General features: G+C 44.9%; 1 protein-coding gene across 1 annotated transcript in view; it reads right to left on the bottom strand.

Moving 5' to 3' along the window:
* CCDC92B (coiled-coil domain containing 92B) overlaps window positions 1-14,857 on the bottom strand; it is a 106,565-nt gene that overhangs the window by 22,165 nt on the left and 69,543 nt on the right. The window contains exon 3 of the mRNA XM_073616709.1: window positions 4,787-4,834. Coding sequence (XP_073472810.1) covers window positions 4,787-4,834 — 48 coding nt within the window. The remainder of the gene's footprint in view (window positions 1-4,786; window positions 4,835-14,857) is intronic.

A 14,857-nucleotide genomic window follows, 5' to 3' on the forward strand; every position in this document is an offset into this window, starting at 1 on the left:
CAATTCAGTGTTCTTTGTATTTTTTGTATTGTCCTGTTATACAATTACTTTAAATTTTGAACAGTATACTTTGGTTTTCCCACTGCTATTTTTTTTTTCGGTAAAATTACACAAAAATTGTGGGGTTCAGGAGGCGCTGTTTTTAGCATAGGAACTTGTCTAGGTTGGTTAAAATGCACCCTGGCCGTATCACTCAGGAGCCATGTAAAGCCCAACACTTTCCTACAAAAAATACCATAAATCACCTTCTTTTTGACTCAAATGCATTTTGCCAAAATGGTGAAATATCAGCCAAATCTCCAGATTCAATTGCCAAAATGTCTCTAAAGAAACTACTGCTAGAATTTGCTATTGGAGGCATCAAGCTATCCATTTTATTGTCAGAGCTACTTTTCTACTGTATAGACCACTACAAAAGGGAAAGGAAAGGTTATTTCATACTGTAAAGAGAAGTCCGACTCTTATTAATATCCCCTGTGCACCCTGTTTTTGGTTCTCACCACAAATGTGGAGTGGTAGGCAGAAGACAGAAACAAAATAAGCAAAAAGTGAATGTTTATTCTGAATTCTGTCCAAGCCTACAAAAGCCTAAGGTCTCATTCACACAAGGCAGACTCCGCTTCCACGGAGTCCGCCGGCTCAGCGGGAGATCTCTCAGTTGATCTCCGCTGAGCCGGCGGATGACAGGTCCCTCTCTGCTCACTGAGCGGGGAGGGGCTTGTCAGGTGCCGCTGCTGCCTATGGAGGGATCGAATGAAAACGGACAGCATGTCCGTTTTCATCAGATCTCACCCGATCCGATCTGCCAGGGACGGATCCGGACGTAGGGACATGTCTCCGCTGACATCCGTCGCTCCATAGGCTAACATGGAGCGCCCGTTCAGGTCCGCCGTCAAAACTGACAGGCGGACCTGAACGGTCCGATCGTGTGAAAGGGGCCTTATGGTAAATAGAATCTTTACTGTCTTTGTCTAATTAAATCTCCATATAGCCCCATATAAACATAGCTGTTGGGGAAGAGGGCAAAAATCACTCCTTTGACTACTTCGGCTGTGTGCATAATTTGAGTTTATACATATAAGCTCATATAAAAGATATACAGCTCTATACAAAAACAGGCTTTCAGAAAAATGGATAATAATATCCTGGTTAGGGATGAGCTTCGAGTTCGAGTCGAACTCATGTTCGACTCGAACATTGGCTGTTCGCAAGTTCACCGAACAGCGAACAATTTGGGGTGTTCGCGGCAAATTCGAATGCCGCGGAACACCCTTTAAAAGTCTATGGGAGAAATCAAAAGTGCTAATTTTAAAGGCTAATATGCAAGTTATTGTCATAAAAAGTGTTTGGGGACCTGGGTCCTGCCCCAGGGGACATGGATCAATGCAAAAAAAAGTTTTAAAAACGGCCGTTTTTTCAGGAGCAGTGATTTTAATAATGCTTAAAGTCAATCAATAAAAGTGTAATATCCCTTTAAATTTCGTACCTGGGGGGTGTCTATAGTGTGCCTGTAAAGGGGCGCATGTTTCCTGTGTTTACAACAGTCTGACAGCAAAATGACATTTTGAAGGAAAAAACTCATTTAAAACTACTCGCGGCTATTGCATTGCCGACAATACACATAGAAGTTCATTGATAAAAACGGCATGGGAATTCCCCAAAGGGGAACCCCGAACCAAAATTAAAAAAAAAAAATGACGTGGGAGTCCCCCTAAATTCCATACCAGGCCCTTCAGGTCTGGTATGGATATTAAGGGGAACCCCGGCCAAAATTTAAAAAAAAAATGACGTGGGGTTCCCCCTAAATTCCATACCAGACCCTTCAGGTCTGGTATGGATTTTAAGGGGAACCCCGCGCCAAAAAAAAAAAAAAAAAACGGCGTGGGGTCCCCCCAAAAATCCATACCAGACCCTTATCCGAGCACGCAACCTGGCAGGCTGCAGGAAAAGAGGGGGGGACGAGAGTGCGGCCCCCCTCCCTCCTGAACTGTACCAGGCCACATGCCCTCAACATTGGGAGGGTGCTTTGGGGTAGCCCCCCAAAACACCTTGTCCCCATGTTGATGAGGACAAGGGCCTCATCCCCACAACCCTGGCCGGTGGTTGTGGGGGTCTGCGGGCGGAGGGCTTATCGGAATCTGGAAGCCCCCTTTAACAAGGTGACCCCCAGATCCCGGCCCCCCCCTGTGTGAAATGGTAAGGGGGTACATAAGTACCCCTACCATTTCACGAAGAAAGTGTCAAAAATGTTAAAAAAGACAAGAGACAGTTTTTGACAATTCCTTTATTTAAATGCTTCTTCTTTCTTCTATCTTCCTTCATCTTCTGGTTCTTCTGGTTCTTCTGGCTCTTCTGGTTCTTCCTCCGGCGTTCTCGTCCAGCATCTCCTCCGCGGCGTCTTCTATCTTCTTCTCCTCGGGCCGCTCCGCACCCATGGCATGGGAGGGAGGCTCCCGCTCTTCTCTTCTTCTTTTCTTCTCTTCTTCTCTTCTTCTTTTCTTCTTTTCTTCTCCGGGCCGCTCCGCAATCCATGCTGGCATGGAGGGAGGCTCCCGCTGTGTGACGGCGCTCTTTGTCTGACAGTTCTTAAATAACGGGGGGGGGGGGGGGGGGGGCGGGGCCACCCGGTGACCCCGCCCCCCTCTGACGCACGGTGACTTGACGGGACTTCCCGTCAAGTCACCGTGCGTCAGAGGGGGGCGGGGTCACCGGGTGGCCCCGCCCACCCCGTTATTTAAGAACTGTCAGACGAGGAGCGCCGTCACACAGCGGGAGCCTCCCTCCATGCCAGCATGGATTGCGGAGCGGCCCGGAGAAGAAAAGAAGAAAAGAAGAAGAGAAGAAGAGAAGAAAAGAAGAAGAGAAGAGCGGGAGCCTCCCCCCCATGCCATGGGTGCGGAGCGGCCCGAGGAGAAGAAGACAGAAGACGCCGCGGAGGAGATGCTGGACGAGAACGCCGGAGGAAGAACCAGAAGAGCCAGAAGAACCAGAAGAACCAGAAGATGAAGGAAGATAGAAGAAAGAAGAAGCATTTAAATAAAGGAATTGTCAAAAACTGTCTGTTGTCATTTTTAACATTTTTGACACTTTCTTCGTGAAATGGTAGGGGTACTTATGTACCCCCTTACCATTTCACACAGGGGGGGGGGCCGGGATCTGGGGGTCACCTTGTTAAAGGGGGCTTCCAGATTCCGATAAGCCCCCCGCCCGCAGACCCCCACAACCACCGGCCAGGGTTGTGGGGATGAGGCCCTTGTCCTCATCAACATGGGGACAAGGTGTTTTGGGGGGCTACCCCAAAGCACCCTCCCAATGTTGAGGGCATGTGGCCTGGTACGGTTCAGGAGGGAGGGGGGGCCGCACTCTCGTCCCCCCCTCTTTTCCTGCGGCCTGCCAGGTTGCGTGCTCGGATAAGGGTCTGGTATGGATTTTTGGGGGGACCCCACGCCGTTTTTTTTTTTTTTTTTTGGCGCGGGGTTCCCCTTAAAATCCATACCAGACCTGAAGGGTCTGGTATGGAATTTAGGGGGAACCCCACGTCATTTTTTTTTTTAATTTTGGCCGGGGTTCCCCTTAATATCCATACCAGACCTGAAGGGCCTGGTATGGAATTTAGGAGGACTCCCACGTAATTTTTTTTTTTTAATTTTGGTTCGGGGTTCCCCTTTGGGGAATTCCCATGCCGTTTTTATCAATGAACTTCTATGTGTATTGTCGGCAATGCAATAGCCGCGAGTAGTTTTAAATGAGTTTTTTCCTTCAAAATGTCATTTTGCTGTCAGACTGTTCTAAACACAGGAAACATGCGCCCCTTTACAGGCATACTATAGACACCCCCCAGGTACGAAATTTAAAGGGATATTACACTTTTATTGTTTGACTTTAAGCATTATTAAAATCACTGCTCCTGAAAAAACGGCCGTTTTTAAAACTTTTTTTTGCATTGATCCATGTCCCCTGGGGCAGGACCCAGGTCCCCAAACACTTTTTATGACAATAACTTTCATATAAGCCTTTAAAATTAGCACTTTTGATTATTCATGTTCGTGTCCCATAGACTTTAACGGTGTTCGCATGTTCGAACGAACTTTTTTCCTGTTCGCATGTTCTGGTGCGAACCGAACAGGGGGGTGTTCGGCTCATCCCTAATCCTGGTAAACATGAAAAGTACCTTAGAGCTCCATCTAGTGGATAGTTATAGTAAATATGAGAAACGCAAGTGGTATTTTTGTGGCTAAATATTACTCTTTTAGTTTTGAACATCATAAAATACAGTGGAACCTTTGATTACGAGCATAATCCGTTCCAGGAGAATGCTCGTAATCCAAAGCACTTGCATATCAAAGCAAGTTTCCCCATAGAAGTCAATGGAAGCGAAGATAATTCGTTCCGCTTTGACTTCTATTACATGCAATACCGCATGTGGCTAGAGGTGGAGGGGGGGGGGGGGGGCGCCGGAGAATTTCGGAAATACTCGGGGACAGCTCGGCTGAACTCGGAAACACTCGGGAACGGAGTATTTCCGATTGTTTGGAGTATTTACCAACCGCTCCGAGTGTCCCCGGCGCCCTCGCACCTCTGGCCAAATGTGGTACTGCACACCCTATTAGCTTGAATTTTGCTTGTTTTGCGAGACAACACTCGCAAAGCGAGTCAGAATTAAAAAAAAAAAAAAAAAAGTGGATTGTCTTTCAAAACGCTTGTTAACCGTGTTACTCGTAAACTAAAGTTCCACTGTATACACAAACACTTTACATTTCTTTTAAACAGCATAAGCTCATCATACCTTGCTGGAAATCCTCCACTCTCTTTGATTCCAATTCTTGTGTAAGCTCTAAGCAAGAAAAGCAAAACAAAGAAAAAAATACATTCAATAACAATTCTAACATGCAAAGAATATTAACATTATTGCAATTTAGGTTTCCATCTGCCTATTATATTTTTACCTTCAAGGCTATGTGCACAGTCACAGTTCTGCTTACAGTTTTACAAGGGCATTTTAAAATGATGGATATCTATATCTTCGGCCAGGATTTCTCATCCATTACATAAAATAAAAGCGGTGCCAGTTGAATTTAGTGGAGTTTTAGGGACTGCGCAGAAGAAAACATTAATTGAGAGATGACTTGAACAGGAAAATATCCAAAATGGATCATTGATAGAGCAAAGCCTTATTGCTTAAAGACTAGTGAGGTTTTATTAAGTGGTTCATGTGGTAAATAATCAGGATGGTAGTTCCAAATCACTACATTCTCTAAGCAGGGGTGTCTAAACTTCTGACCTTCTTGGGCCACATTGGAAGAAGAGAAAATTGTCTTGGGCCACACATAAAATACACTAACAATAAGGACACCTAATAAGTAGTTCCTCCTGCGGCTCTCAGCAGGAAGGTGCGACCGCATGCATTCTCTGCTGCTGATGCTATTGCAAACATGGCAGCCCCTGCATCCCTCCAGGCATACATTTGCCTGACTTATCACTGTAGGCTGCTGCGGCTGCTATGTTTTCACGGCATCCCTACTGACATGCATGGACCGAGCTTGTCTGTCGGCCATCATGGCTGCTGTGATTGCACGGCATTACCAGCATCCCTCTTTAGGAGCCCAGGCCACATGCTAAATTATCTGGGGCCACATGCGTCCCATAGGCTGGACAGTACTGCTCTAAAGTATATAGTAAAGTGGTCCAAATTGTGAAACTGAACCATCCTATTTTACATGCCAATTGAATTTTTGTATGATTTTACAGAGGGGCTGGCATTTCTCATGCAGGAGCTTGCTGGGATTCTTACTTTCCCCTAGCTATTTTGAGAGTAGAAAGAATGGTTCCACTATTTGGCTTAAAGTGATTGTAAACCTCAGACATGAAATATGAACAAAGCATATCTTTATAAAGTGTGTACACACGATCGGATTTTCGGCAGACAAAGCATCAGACTTTTGACCGAAGGGCGTGTGCTAGGAACTTGTCTTGCATACAAAAGGTACACAGTTGTTGGCCAACAAACAAGAACGTAGTGACGTACTAAGAGGTATTTCAGCTCTTGAGCGCCACCCTTTGGGCACCTTCTGCTAATGTCGTGTTTGGTGAGCATTGATTTTAAGCATGCGTGTTTGTACTTTGGACTTTTGTGTAACGGATTTGTGTACACACGATAGGAAAATCTGACAACAGACTGTTGTCCGAAATCCAACATTTGTTGGCAGAAAGTTTGCCAACAATTGTCTGACGGAGCGTACTAACGGTCGGATTTTAGGCAAACAGTCTGTCATCACTCAATTCTCTGCCGAAAATCTGACCGTGTGTACGAGGCTTAAGTGTAATTTCTGTCTGCTGCTTCCATCCTTTGCTATCTGCATGAGTCACTTCTGATGTGTTTTCCTGACACCAAGAGGTATGTGTAATGTTGAAGACATTTAACTGTTTGTCCAAGACAACTGCTTGAGTAAGCAGCAAAACACCTTCAGCATGATAAAACAAGCCCAACTGAGGCTGGGTTCACACTGGTAATGGCACGACTGTCATCGAAGTTTGCCCTGCAACATTGGTCCTACATCCATCTGATGAATGAACAGAGTAAGACCCCATTCACACAGGGGCAACACGACTTGCAGGTCGCCTCAGCGAGGCGACCTGTAAACGACTTCCGCGGTGACTTGCAAAACGACTTCTGTATAGAAGTCTATGCAAGTCGCCCCCAAAGTCGTACAGGAACCTTTTTCTAGAACGGTTCCATTGTACAGAACGGGAGGCGACTTGTCAGGCGACTAGGTCGCCTGACAAGTCGTCTCTGTGTGAATGGGCTCTAAGAGTTTGCTTAGACTTTGAGATAGTTTTCACTTGTCCTTTGACCAATTAAAGTAATCCCAGTGTGACATAAATTCCTTTTCCTGCTGCTGTAATCACCATGTCGGATGTCACAAGTCGGATGGTTAGGACAAGAATCTGACTTCAATGATATTCAATGGGCTGAAGTAGGAGCAAAGTAGTGCAGGAACCTTTTTCAAAGTCAGACCGACTTGTGTCGGACCAGTTAGGACAGCTCTCATAGGGAATCATTGATTTACACACGTCATGTGACATGCTCCAAATGTCGGAGCGTTTGTTGTACCAGTGTGAACCCAGCCAGAATGTGACTAACTACTGCAAGCTGTCCTCTCTATCTCTACTTCTGGAGCTCTACATTTCACCTAAAGTATAGTACATATGGGGAGGGGGGGTGTCTTATAGGAAAGACCTTAATATTTATTATAGGTCAAGTTGATCAAGGGAATAACCGATTGCCTCTTGGGAGATCAGGACCTCCACTTTAAACATGAATTCTGATTCTTAAAAGTGGAGGTCCACCCACTGCTGCAAAAATTAAAAGCCAGCAGCTGCACATACTGCAGCTGCTGACTTTTAATAAATTGGACACTTGCCTGTCCTGGAGTCCAGCGATGTCGCCAACACAGCTGATGTTTCCATCAGCTGTCGGGTGCATGCCGCCTCCATTGCGAGTAAGGGAACCCGGCAATGAAGCCTTACAGCTCCACGCCGGGAACCCTATTGCGCATGCGCTCCTCTCTCCTACTGGCCCGTTGGCAGGGGAAGGAGGAGGGAGCCCGGACGATGGCGTCAAAACCCGCGGCCGAGGCTCCTGGAAGGGGAGGTATCCTGTCCCCTCTCCCCCCCGAAAGGAGCCAAATGTGGCACTAGAGGGGGAGGAGTACAATGAGCTAGAGAAGGGCTTCACTGAATCACTGTAAAAAAAGAAAAAAAAAAAGACGGACGGACGTCTCATCAACCCTGATTAGAACCATTAGAACAATAGCAAGAGTGCAGTGGATATGGCATGCAAAACTACTGTACTGTATATGGCTATGTATAGAGATGGGCCGAACACCCCCTGGTTCGATGCGCTTCAGAACAGCTGAACGTCGCAAAAAGTTTAGACCCGAACACTGGGCTTATCCGGATCTGGAAGCCCCCTTTAACAAGTACCCCTACCCATTCACCAAAAAAAGTGTAAGTGTCAAAAAGAAATAAAAAACATACTTGAACCGTACCAGGCCACACCTTGTCCCATGTTTCAGGCAAGAGCATTTTTTTTTTTTTTACGGGTCCAGCAGTGGCGGCAACGTCATGATTGACAATGGATCTACATACTAAACGAATTGTCAAAAACGGTGTTTGTGTTTTTGTTCTTATGGACACTTTTTTGGGTGAATGAATAGGGGTACAATGTACCTCTACTCGTTCACATGGCGGAGGGCGGGATCTGGGGGCCCACCTGTTAAAGTGGGCTTCCAGATCCCGATAAGCCCCCTGCTCGCAGACCCCCACAACCACAGCCCAGGGTTGTGGGGAAGAGGCCCTTGTCCCCTTCAACATGGGGGAAGGTGCTTTGGGGCAGGAGGGCACAGCCCCCCTGCCCCAAAGCACCCCCCATGTTGAAGGCATGTGGCTTGGTATGGTTCAGGGTGCTGGCTTGTCCGCCATTTCCTGGCCTTCCAGGCTGCATGCTCGGATAAGTTGCTGGCATGGATTTTGGGGGGGGGGGGACCCAAAGCTGTTTAAAAAAAAAAAAATTTCTATTGCCAGCAATGTTTTTGTTTTTATCCAGTGTTCAACGGGGAAGCCCACTGACAGCTTATGACTCATGCATTGTAAAGGCTTCCTGGCCCCCTCTCCTTAACAATAGCTATTCACATCCCGTCAAGCACCCCGCAAATTTGGGTGTTCGCCGAACGGACAAAGGGGCAATGTTCGGGCCAAATGTTTGCTCGGCCCAAACTGTTCGTCCAACCCTAGTCATAAAGCTGTCCATGCATTAGTAGATTTTTGTTCAAAATTTTTTGTTTTAAAAATGTTCCTTTGATTTTTCTAATCGTTAGTGGGGGACAAATCGACTATTGTTTTTATCTGTAGTAACGAGAAAAATTGAAGACGCAGAATGGAAAATTTTTCTTGAACAAACTTATTTCTAACAGTGAATGTGGTTTTCGTTTGGGAAATTACATTCATTCCAAAATCAAATGTTAAAAGCACACAGAATTTTTAGTACAAATATTTGTATAAATACTCATTTGAATATCCACTAGTGTATGACCAGCTTGAGTCTTTTAGGAAAGACCTTGGGGTCCTGTAATGCAGTGGCATTTCTAACTCTTTATCAGACCAAAAACTCATACTCTTATGTTGCAGAAAAATAATATCTCCCATGCCTAAGAAACTTTCATACACAATTAGATATCAGGCCCAAGGTTTTCTGATGTCTTAATTAGGCCTTGTTGCACAATGTTTAATTTCAGTAGCAATTCCTGTAATAAATGCAGGATTATGTATGCAAATGTCTTGACAGACAATCAAAGGGAACTTCTAACTGCTAGATTCCCTTCACTATCTGACTGCCCTCTGAGAACAGCATTTCAAGCAAGACAGATTATAGATAACACAATTCCCTTGGTGGAGCCGGAATGACTTCAATTCAATATATTAAAGCAGCTGAGCCTTTAGTTACATCCAGATGGAATGGTGAAGCTGACTTCATTGGCTAGCTGAGGAAATGGATGGAATGATAAATAAAATGGAATCTACATTGTATGATTCAGCCGGGTTCTCTATAAATGACTGAGAATAGGCTGAGGCCATGAGCAGAACATAATATGATTAGAGGTTAATCATTTGCTTTAATTCCTAATTTATACTGAAAGACCATGATAGCTTTTGAGAGTTAAATTTACACCAGGGGATCTGTGCAAATTACTTTAGGTAACATCTGAAGATAAAATCTGATGACCTTGTTCTGTGAATACTTCACTTAGCAAAACTAAGCAATCAAAAGGGAAATTCCCACTGATTTAAATTAGGAGTTTCTGAGCTCTATGCCCATGTAAAATTCATTGTTCTCTTTAAATGTCTTGCACAAGGCTGGTGATTTTCTTTGGTGAAAGGTGATTGTATGTGTTTTCATAAAGGGCAAACCCTATATAAGCAAATACTTTAAAATACTAAGAATTGTAAACTTTTATCTAATAAATAAAAGTGAATTTAAGCCAACTCCACTTTTGAATTTTTTTTTTAATTCATTCTAATGTTTATGGCCTCATTAAAAAGTTGCAAAAGCTCTACAAACCTTCATGCTCCAGTGCTGCTTTTTCTGTCCATGCCACTTCCAGTCTCATCAAACCACTTCCTGTGAGCCCAAGCTGTCAAAAACACCATCCCTGTGTTCAGTATTAACAAGCAGCCTGAGCTCACAGTGTGATGTTGCTTATGTAGCACTAACTCACGGTGGAGCTGCTAGTTTAAGCGGGTCTGTTACCTTCACCTCGTTTCCCTTGGTTTTACCGTCACCGGTCTAGGGGTTCAGTCGAGTTTACTTCTGGACGACACATGCACCAACACTGGAGTACGTTTTCAATGCTTTATTAAACAGACAAACTTTAGGAAGTAGCAGGAAAGAGGCGGAAAAGGAAACTCTCAGGAGAAACTCAAATATCTTCTTGCAAAATCTTAGCAACAAATGTCCCGGTAGAATTCAGATAATTATGTGGAATGCGCTTCCCTCATGGGACACACTCTTTGCTCGTCTGGATAGGCCTCTCTCACCGGTCTAGCAGCCAGTACGCAGCACAAATCTAAAGTCTCTGCCACAGACTAGTTTGTGGGTAAATCTGCACAATCCTCTGCCACAGGATGCATCAGATTCTCTGCAGTGAACAGTCAGTCACAGTGCCTGAACCTTTAAGCCGAATCGGCAACACTATGCTGTATGGTTACGTCTTTTGAATAAGTCCTCCAGCCGAATCACCAGGCCCCTGTATAGACCAGCACGCTGCGTGATCTCTCCAAGATGGGTCCTCCCCTGGGATCTCCTCGGCCTTCCAGCTTCGTCACACAGGACCGACAGCTCAGGACCATTCCTCGGCCGCGGTGGCAGGCCCCAGACAAGCCTCTGGACCCACCCCTGTGCCGTAGCATCGTGGGCCTCCCGATCAGAGGACCACGAGGTAGCTCCTTAACGCATACCTGTCGGCCAGGAGGGCCAGCAGGTGGCTGTAAAACGAACTCTAGAACATGGCGTCTGTCCCATAAATACCCTCTTCCCAGAATGCAACTCGGAGGACCACCTCCACCGAGCTTGTCTCCGAGACAGAGGAGCATCTACAGTATACACTTTGACACGTTGCCTTTCCAACACTGACCAGTGGTAACAGCGACACCCACTGGTCAGCACGGAAGCACACACGTCAGCCAAGCTGGAACAGAGGCAAACTTTTAACCTTCTTAACACACAATTTACTAAATTTACCTAATCTGCGGTAGATTGTAAATCTACCAGCGCTACACTTAGAATGGAGCTCATGCGTTACAAATTGAGTGTCGTTTAACACCGAATTAAACCCTTTTGGAGAAAAAATCTAGCAGCATTCCTCATATATTTCCTGGTTTGCTGTCCTTGTGTGCAGGATGCCATTTCTGCAGATTCAGCCATTCCAATTTCTGTGTCCTCGATTTCCACCGACAGGGTGGCTATGCTGCCCTGTAGGATCCCCCTGTAGCTGCCGCGTAGCCACTTACGTGCATGCTCCTAGCAAAAATTAGTGTTGACATTACGTGCGCCGGCATGTACAGGCAGCTCCAAAGCTCTGCACTCCAATCCACTCCCCTGTTCCTCCTCCAGGCTTTGATTGACAGATGCTTCCATGCCATAAACATAGCCATGACCTGGTGATGTGATGTGAGCGGTGCACTCTCTTTGACCAGAAGTTCAGAGAAGCACAGCTAACAGGGGCTGAGCTATGAACTTTGCAAACATGGAATAGTAACAGTTCAGATGGGCAAATCTCCTCTGCTGGCTATCGTATTCTAATAGCCGGAACCCCCAGATGTTGGAATACCCAAACAATGAGCCGTCACTGTTCAGCCAACAATTGTCTGCCCGGTTCTTTTGATCTTTAGATCGAAGTTTGTTCAACTGGGTGCTGGCGGTAGGCAGTGATGGGAGTAAGTCACACATGTGCAAGTCACAAGCAAGTCTCAAGTCTTAACCTTCAAGTCACAAGCAAGTCCCAAGTTACTGTGGCGAAAAGCAAGCAAGTCAAGTCGAGTCCCTGCTAGAAGTCAAGCAAGTCAAGTCAAGTCATTTATTTTGGTCAAGTCACAAATGATGTCAAAATACTGATCTACCCCGAAGCCGGGACTCGGGGGGAGCTTTCTTTTGTGTGGGGTGGGGGAGTTTTTGCCTAGGCCAAGACACAGCACTGGTGGTGCCAAGTCATTGCAAGTCAAATAGCCCAAGTCAAAGTCAAGTCGCAAGTCATTAGTGACAAGTCAAAGTCAGGTCGAGTCATCTATTTAATTTTGTCAAGCAAGTCGCAAGTCCTCAAACAGGTGACTCGAGTCTGACCCGAGTCAAGTCATATGACTCGAGTCCCCCACCTCTGGCGGTAGGGTACCAATGGAGAAAATGTTGGCTTACTCAGCTGGAAAGGACTTTACAGTTTAACTTTCTTGGTTTGACTTAAGCCATTCACTCTGGCTTCTGGCAGCCCTCTACGTGGGCTTTAAAGCCAGGAAGTGGAGCACTTTCCCGATCACGTGACCACTGTGATTGACTGCTCTGAGAGCCTCTTGATCAGACGTCTGTCCCACTGGCTCCTGATCTGAAGCCGTAACCGAGAGCTGTAGGTTGGTCAGTGTGCTGGGAGCATGTAGTGAGTGAGCATGCTTTCAGCTCACAACCCCAAACTGCTGCGGATTCATATGTACAGAGCATGGGCAACAAAGCATATTTTTTAAGCAATTGGAAAGTGGTTAAAGTGAAAAGTGAAAATAATACTAAGTGTGTAATACTAGAAGAGTGGAGAAGTGGACTGCGCTCAACATATGGCTGCCTGGAATACTGGCTGTACTGGAATAAAAGGCTGGTGCTTTGGCTGATACTGTATATATGCACTGCAGTGTCATTCAGAGGGAATGGCAATGCAAAGCAATGTACATCTCCAGCTTGGTAATGTTCACTGAGCTAATGCATGTTAAAACTTGGATTTCAATGGGGATTACCACAAGCGCACAGATGTGAATCCAGCCTAAGAAAAAAATACTTCTTACTGTCTATAAATAAAAACTGCTGCTCTTCAGCTCCCTCATGTGAAAGCCTAGGCAAAAGATCAAATGGCCTCTGGCTACCTAGAATATTGAGGCTGTTTAATGACAATGAACTGCAAACTGTTTTTTGCAATCAGATTGGCTGTTTAGTACATTTGCAGTCTGGGTGTAATGAATCATACTGTATATAGTTGTCCTTTTTCATAGGGAGTTGTGAGTATGACCCAAGCAGGTGCCTTTGGGCTTTCACAATTGATATCTATCTACCAATCCTTCTCACAACAGCTAAGCTTTTTTTTTTACTGACTCAGGAGATGCTTATTTTTGACATATACAGAATTAGTAGCCAATTTTCTTTTAAATTACCGTATATTTGCCAAACTAATCATAAGCAAGACTTTAATGCATTGAGAGTTTTCAATATTACTCCATTGTTAACCCACGTGTGGTGGGTGAGGGGGCTGAAAATATTCTAGGAGGGTCATGAAAACATCTACATTTTCCCCCTCTACACTTATAATTATAAGGGGATGCATCTATTGGTTGTTTTTGAAGAACTGATTGAATAAGAACATTTTCAGAAAATATAGATCAGAGGTAACCAAAAAAGCTTCTCTCTAAGCATTCTAAGCAGCTTGGCTGGCACTCTACACACATATAGCACAATCCATCAATTAGCCTCGGAGTCATAGACGTGTCGGGAATTACTGCGAAAGTGGCTGCATTATCAGAGGCCTCCCTAGTGCCATCCGAACACACATTTTAGTTCTGCACAAAAACAGTATAAAAATACCAGAATACATACATCCAACATTACTCACGCTTCTGTAACACTGAAGGATTAACTCTATTCCAACCCCACTGCTATTCAGATCTCTACATATAGCACACTAGTCTCCATTTAAAGCTGGGAGAGTTGCTAATATACAGTATATATTAGCTGATATCCTAAGTCAAACATGCTGCAGTCATTGTCCATGTCTGCCATGTTCTAGATTGTTAGGGCCCCACTGCCAATGAGGCCCACTGAAGCCACTACCTCAGACTCACAGAGGCACATTCAGGGATTATACCAAGGCTGAAGTGTCCATACCAGCAAAAAAGGCTGCCTTGCAACTGTATATCATGTTTCTAGAATACGCTAGAACAATTTTTTTTCAACCAGACTGGGGAATGGTACCAGCTTCTCTCTTTCTGGCACCTCAACATACAAAGGCTATGTATATGCGTTGTAGTTTGCAGCTAATAGTGTATTGCATTTTAAAATGGAAATTTTATGAACATTAGGGTTCGTTTTGAATGGGCTACCTTACGGAATTGCACAAAAAAAAAAAAAAAAAAAAAACACAACAAAAACAACAAAAGAACATTACTGGGACCTAGTCAAATTAGGTTGAGAACCACTGTGCTAGAGCGTTCTCCATGTTATGGTCACATTACTACTCGCTTTATGGTGAAGACTTCAGAAAAAAGGCATTGCCCATAAACTACAGCTACACTTACAGCGTTTCCTTTTGCCGTTATTGACATTTACTACAGACATTCTGGAATACCTGTAGTGATATAATTTACTGAGTTTGAAAAATGAATGGTGTTAAAGTGGCAAGAACCTCCTACAATGCTAAAAAAACAGCCCTGGCATGCAGATACCCGTTTAGAGTTCGGGTACAGATGAGTTTGGAAGGTGTCCAAGCTCATCTCTAGTTAGGACAAAAGGCTTAGACCCCCTTATTTATACTGTAGTGGTTCCCCCGCTGGGGAG

Source organism: Aquarana catesbeiana, linkage group LG02, assembly GCF_042186555.1.
Source record: "Aquarana catesbeiana isolate 2022-GZ linkage group LG02, ASM4218655v1, whole genome shotgun sequence".
NCBI classification, from domain to species: domain Eukaryota; kingdom Metazoa; phylum Chordata; class Amphibia; order Anura; family Ranidae; genus Aquarana; species Aquarana catesbeiana.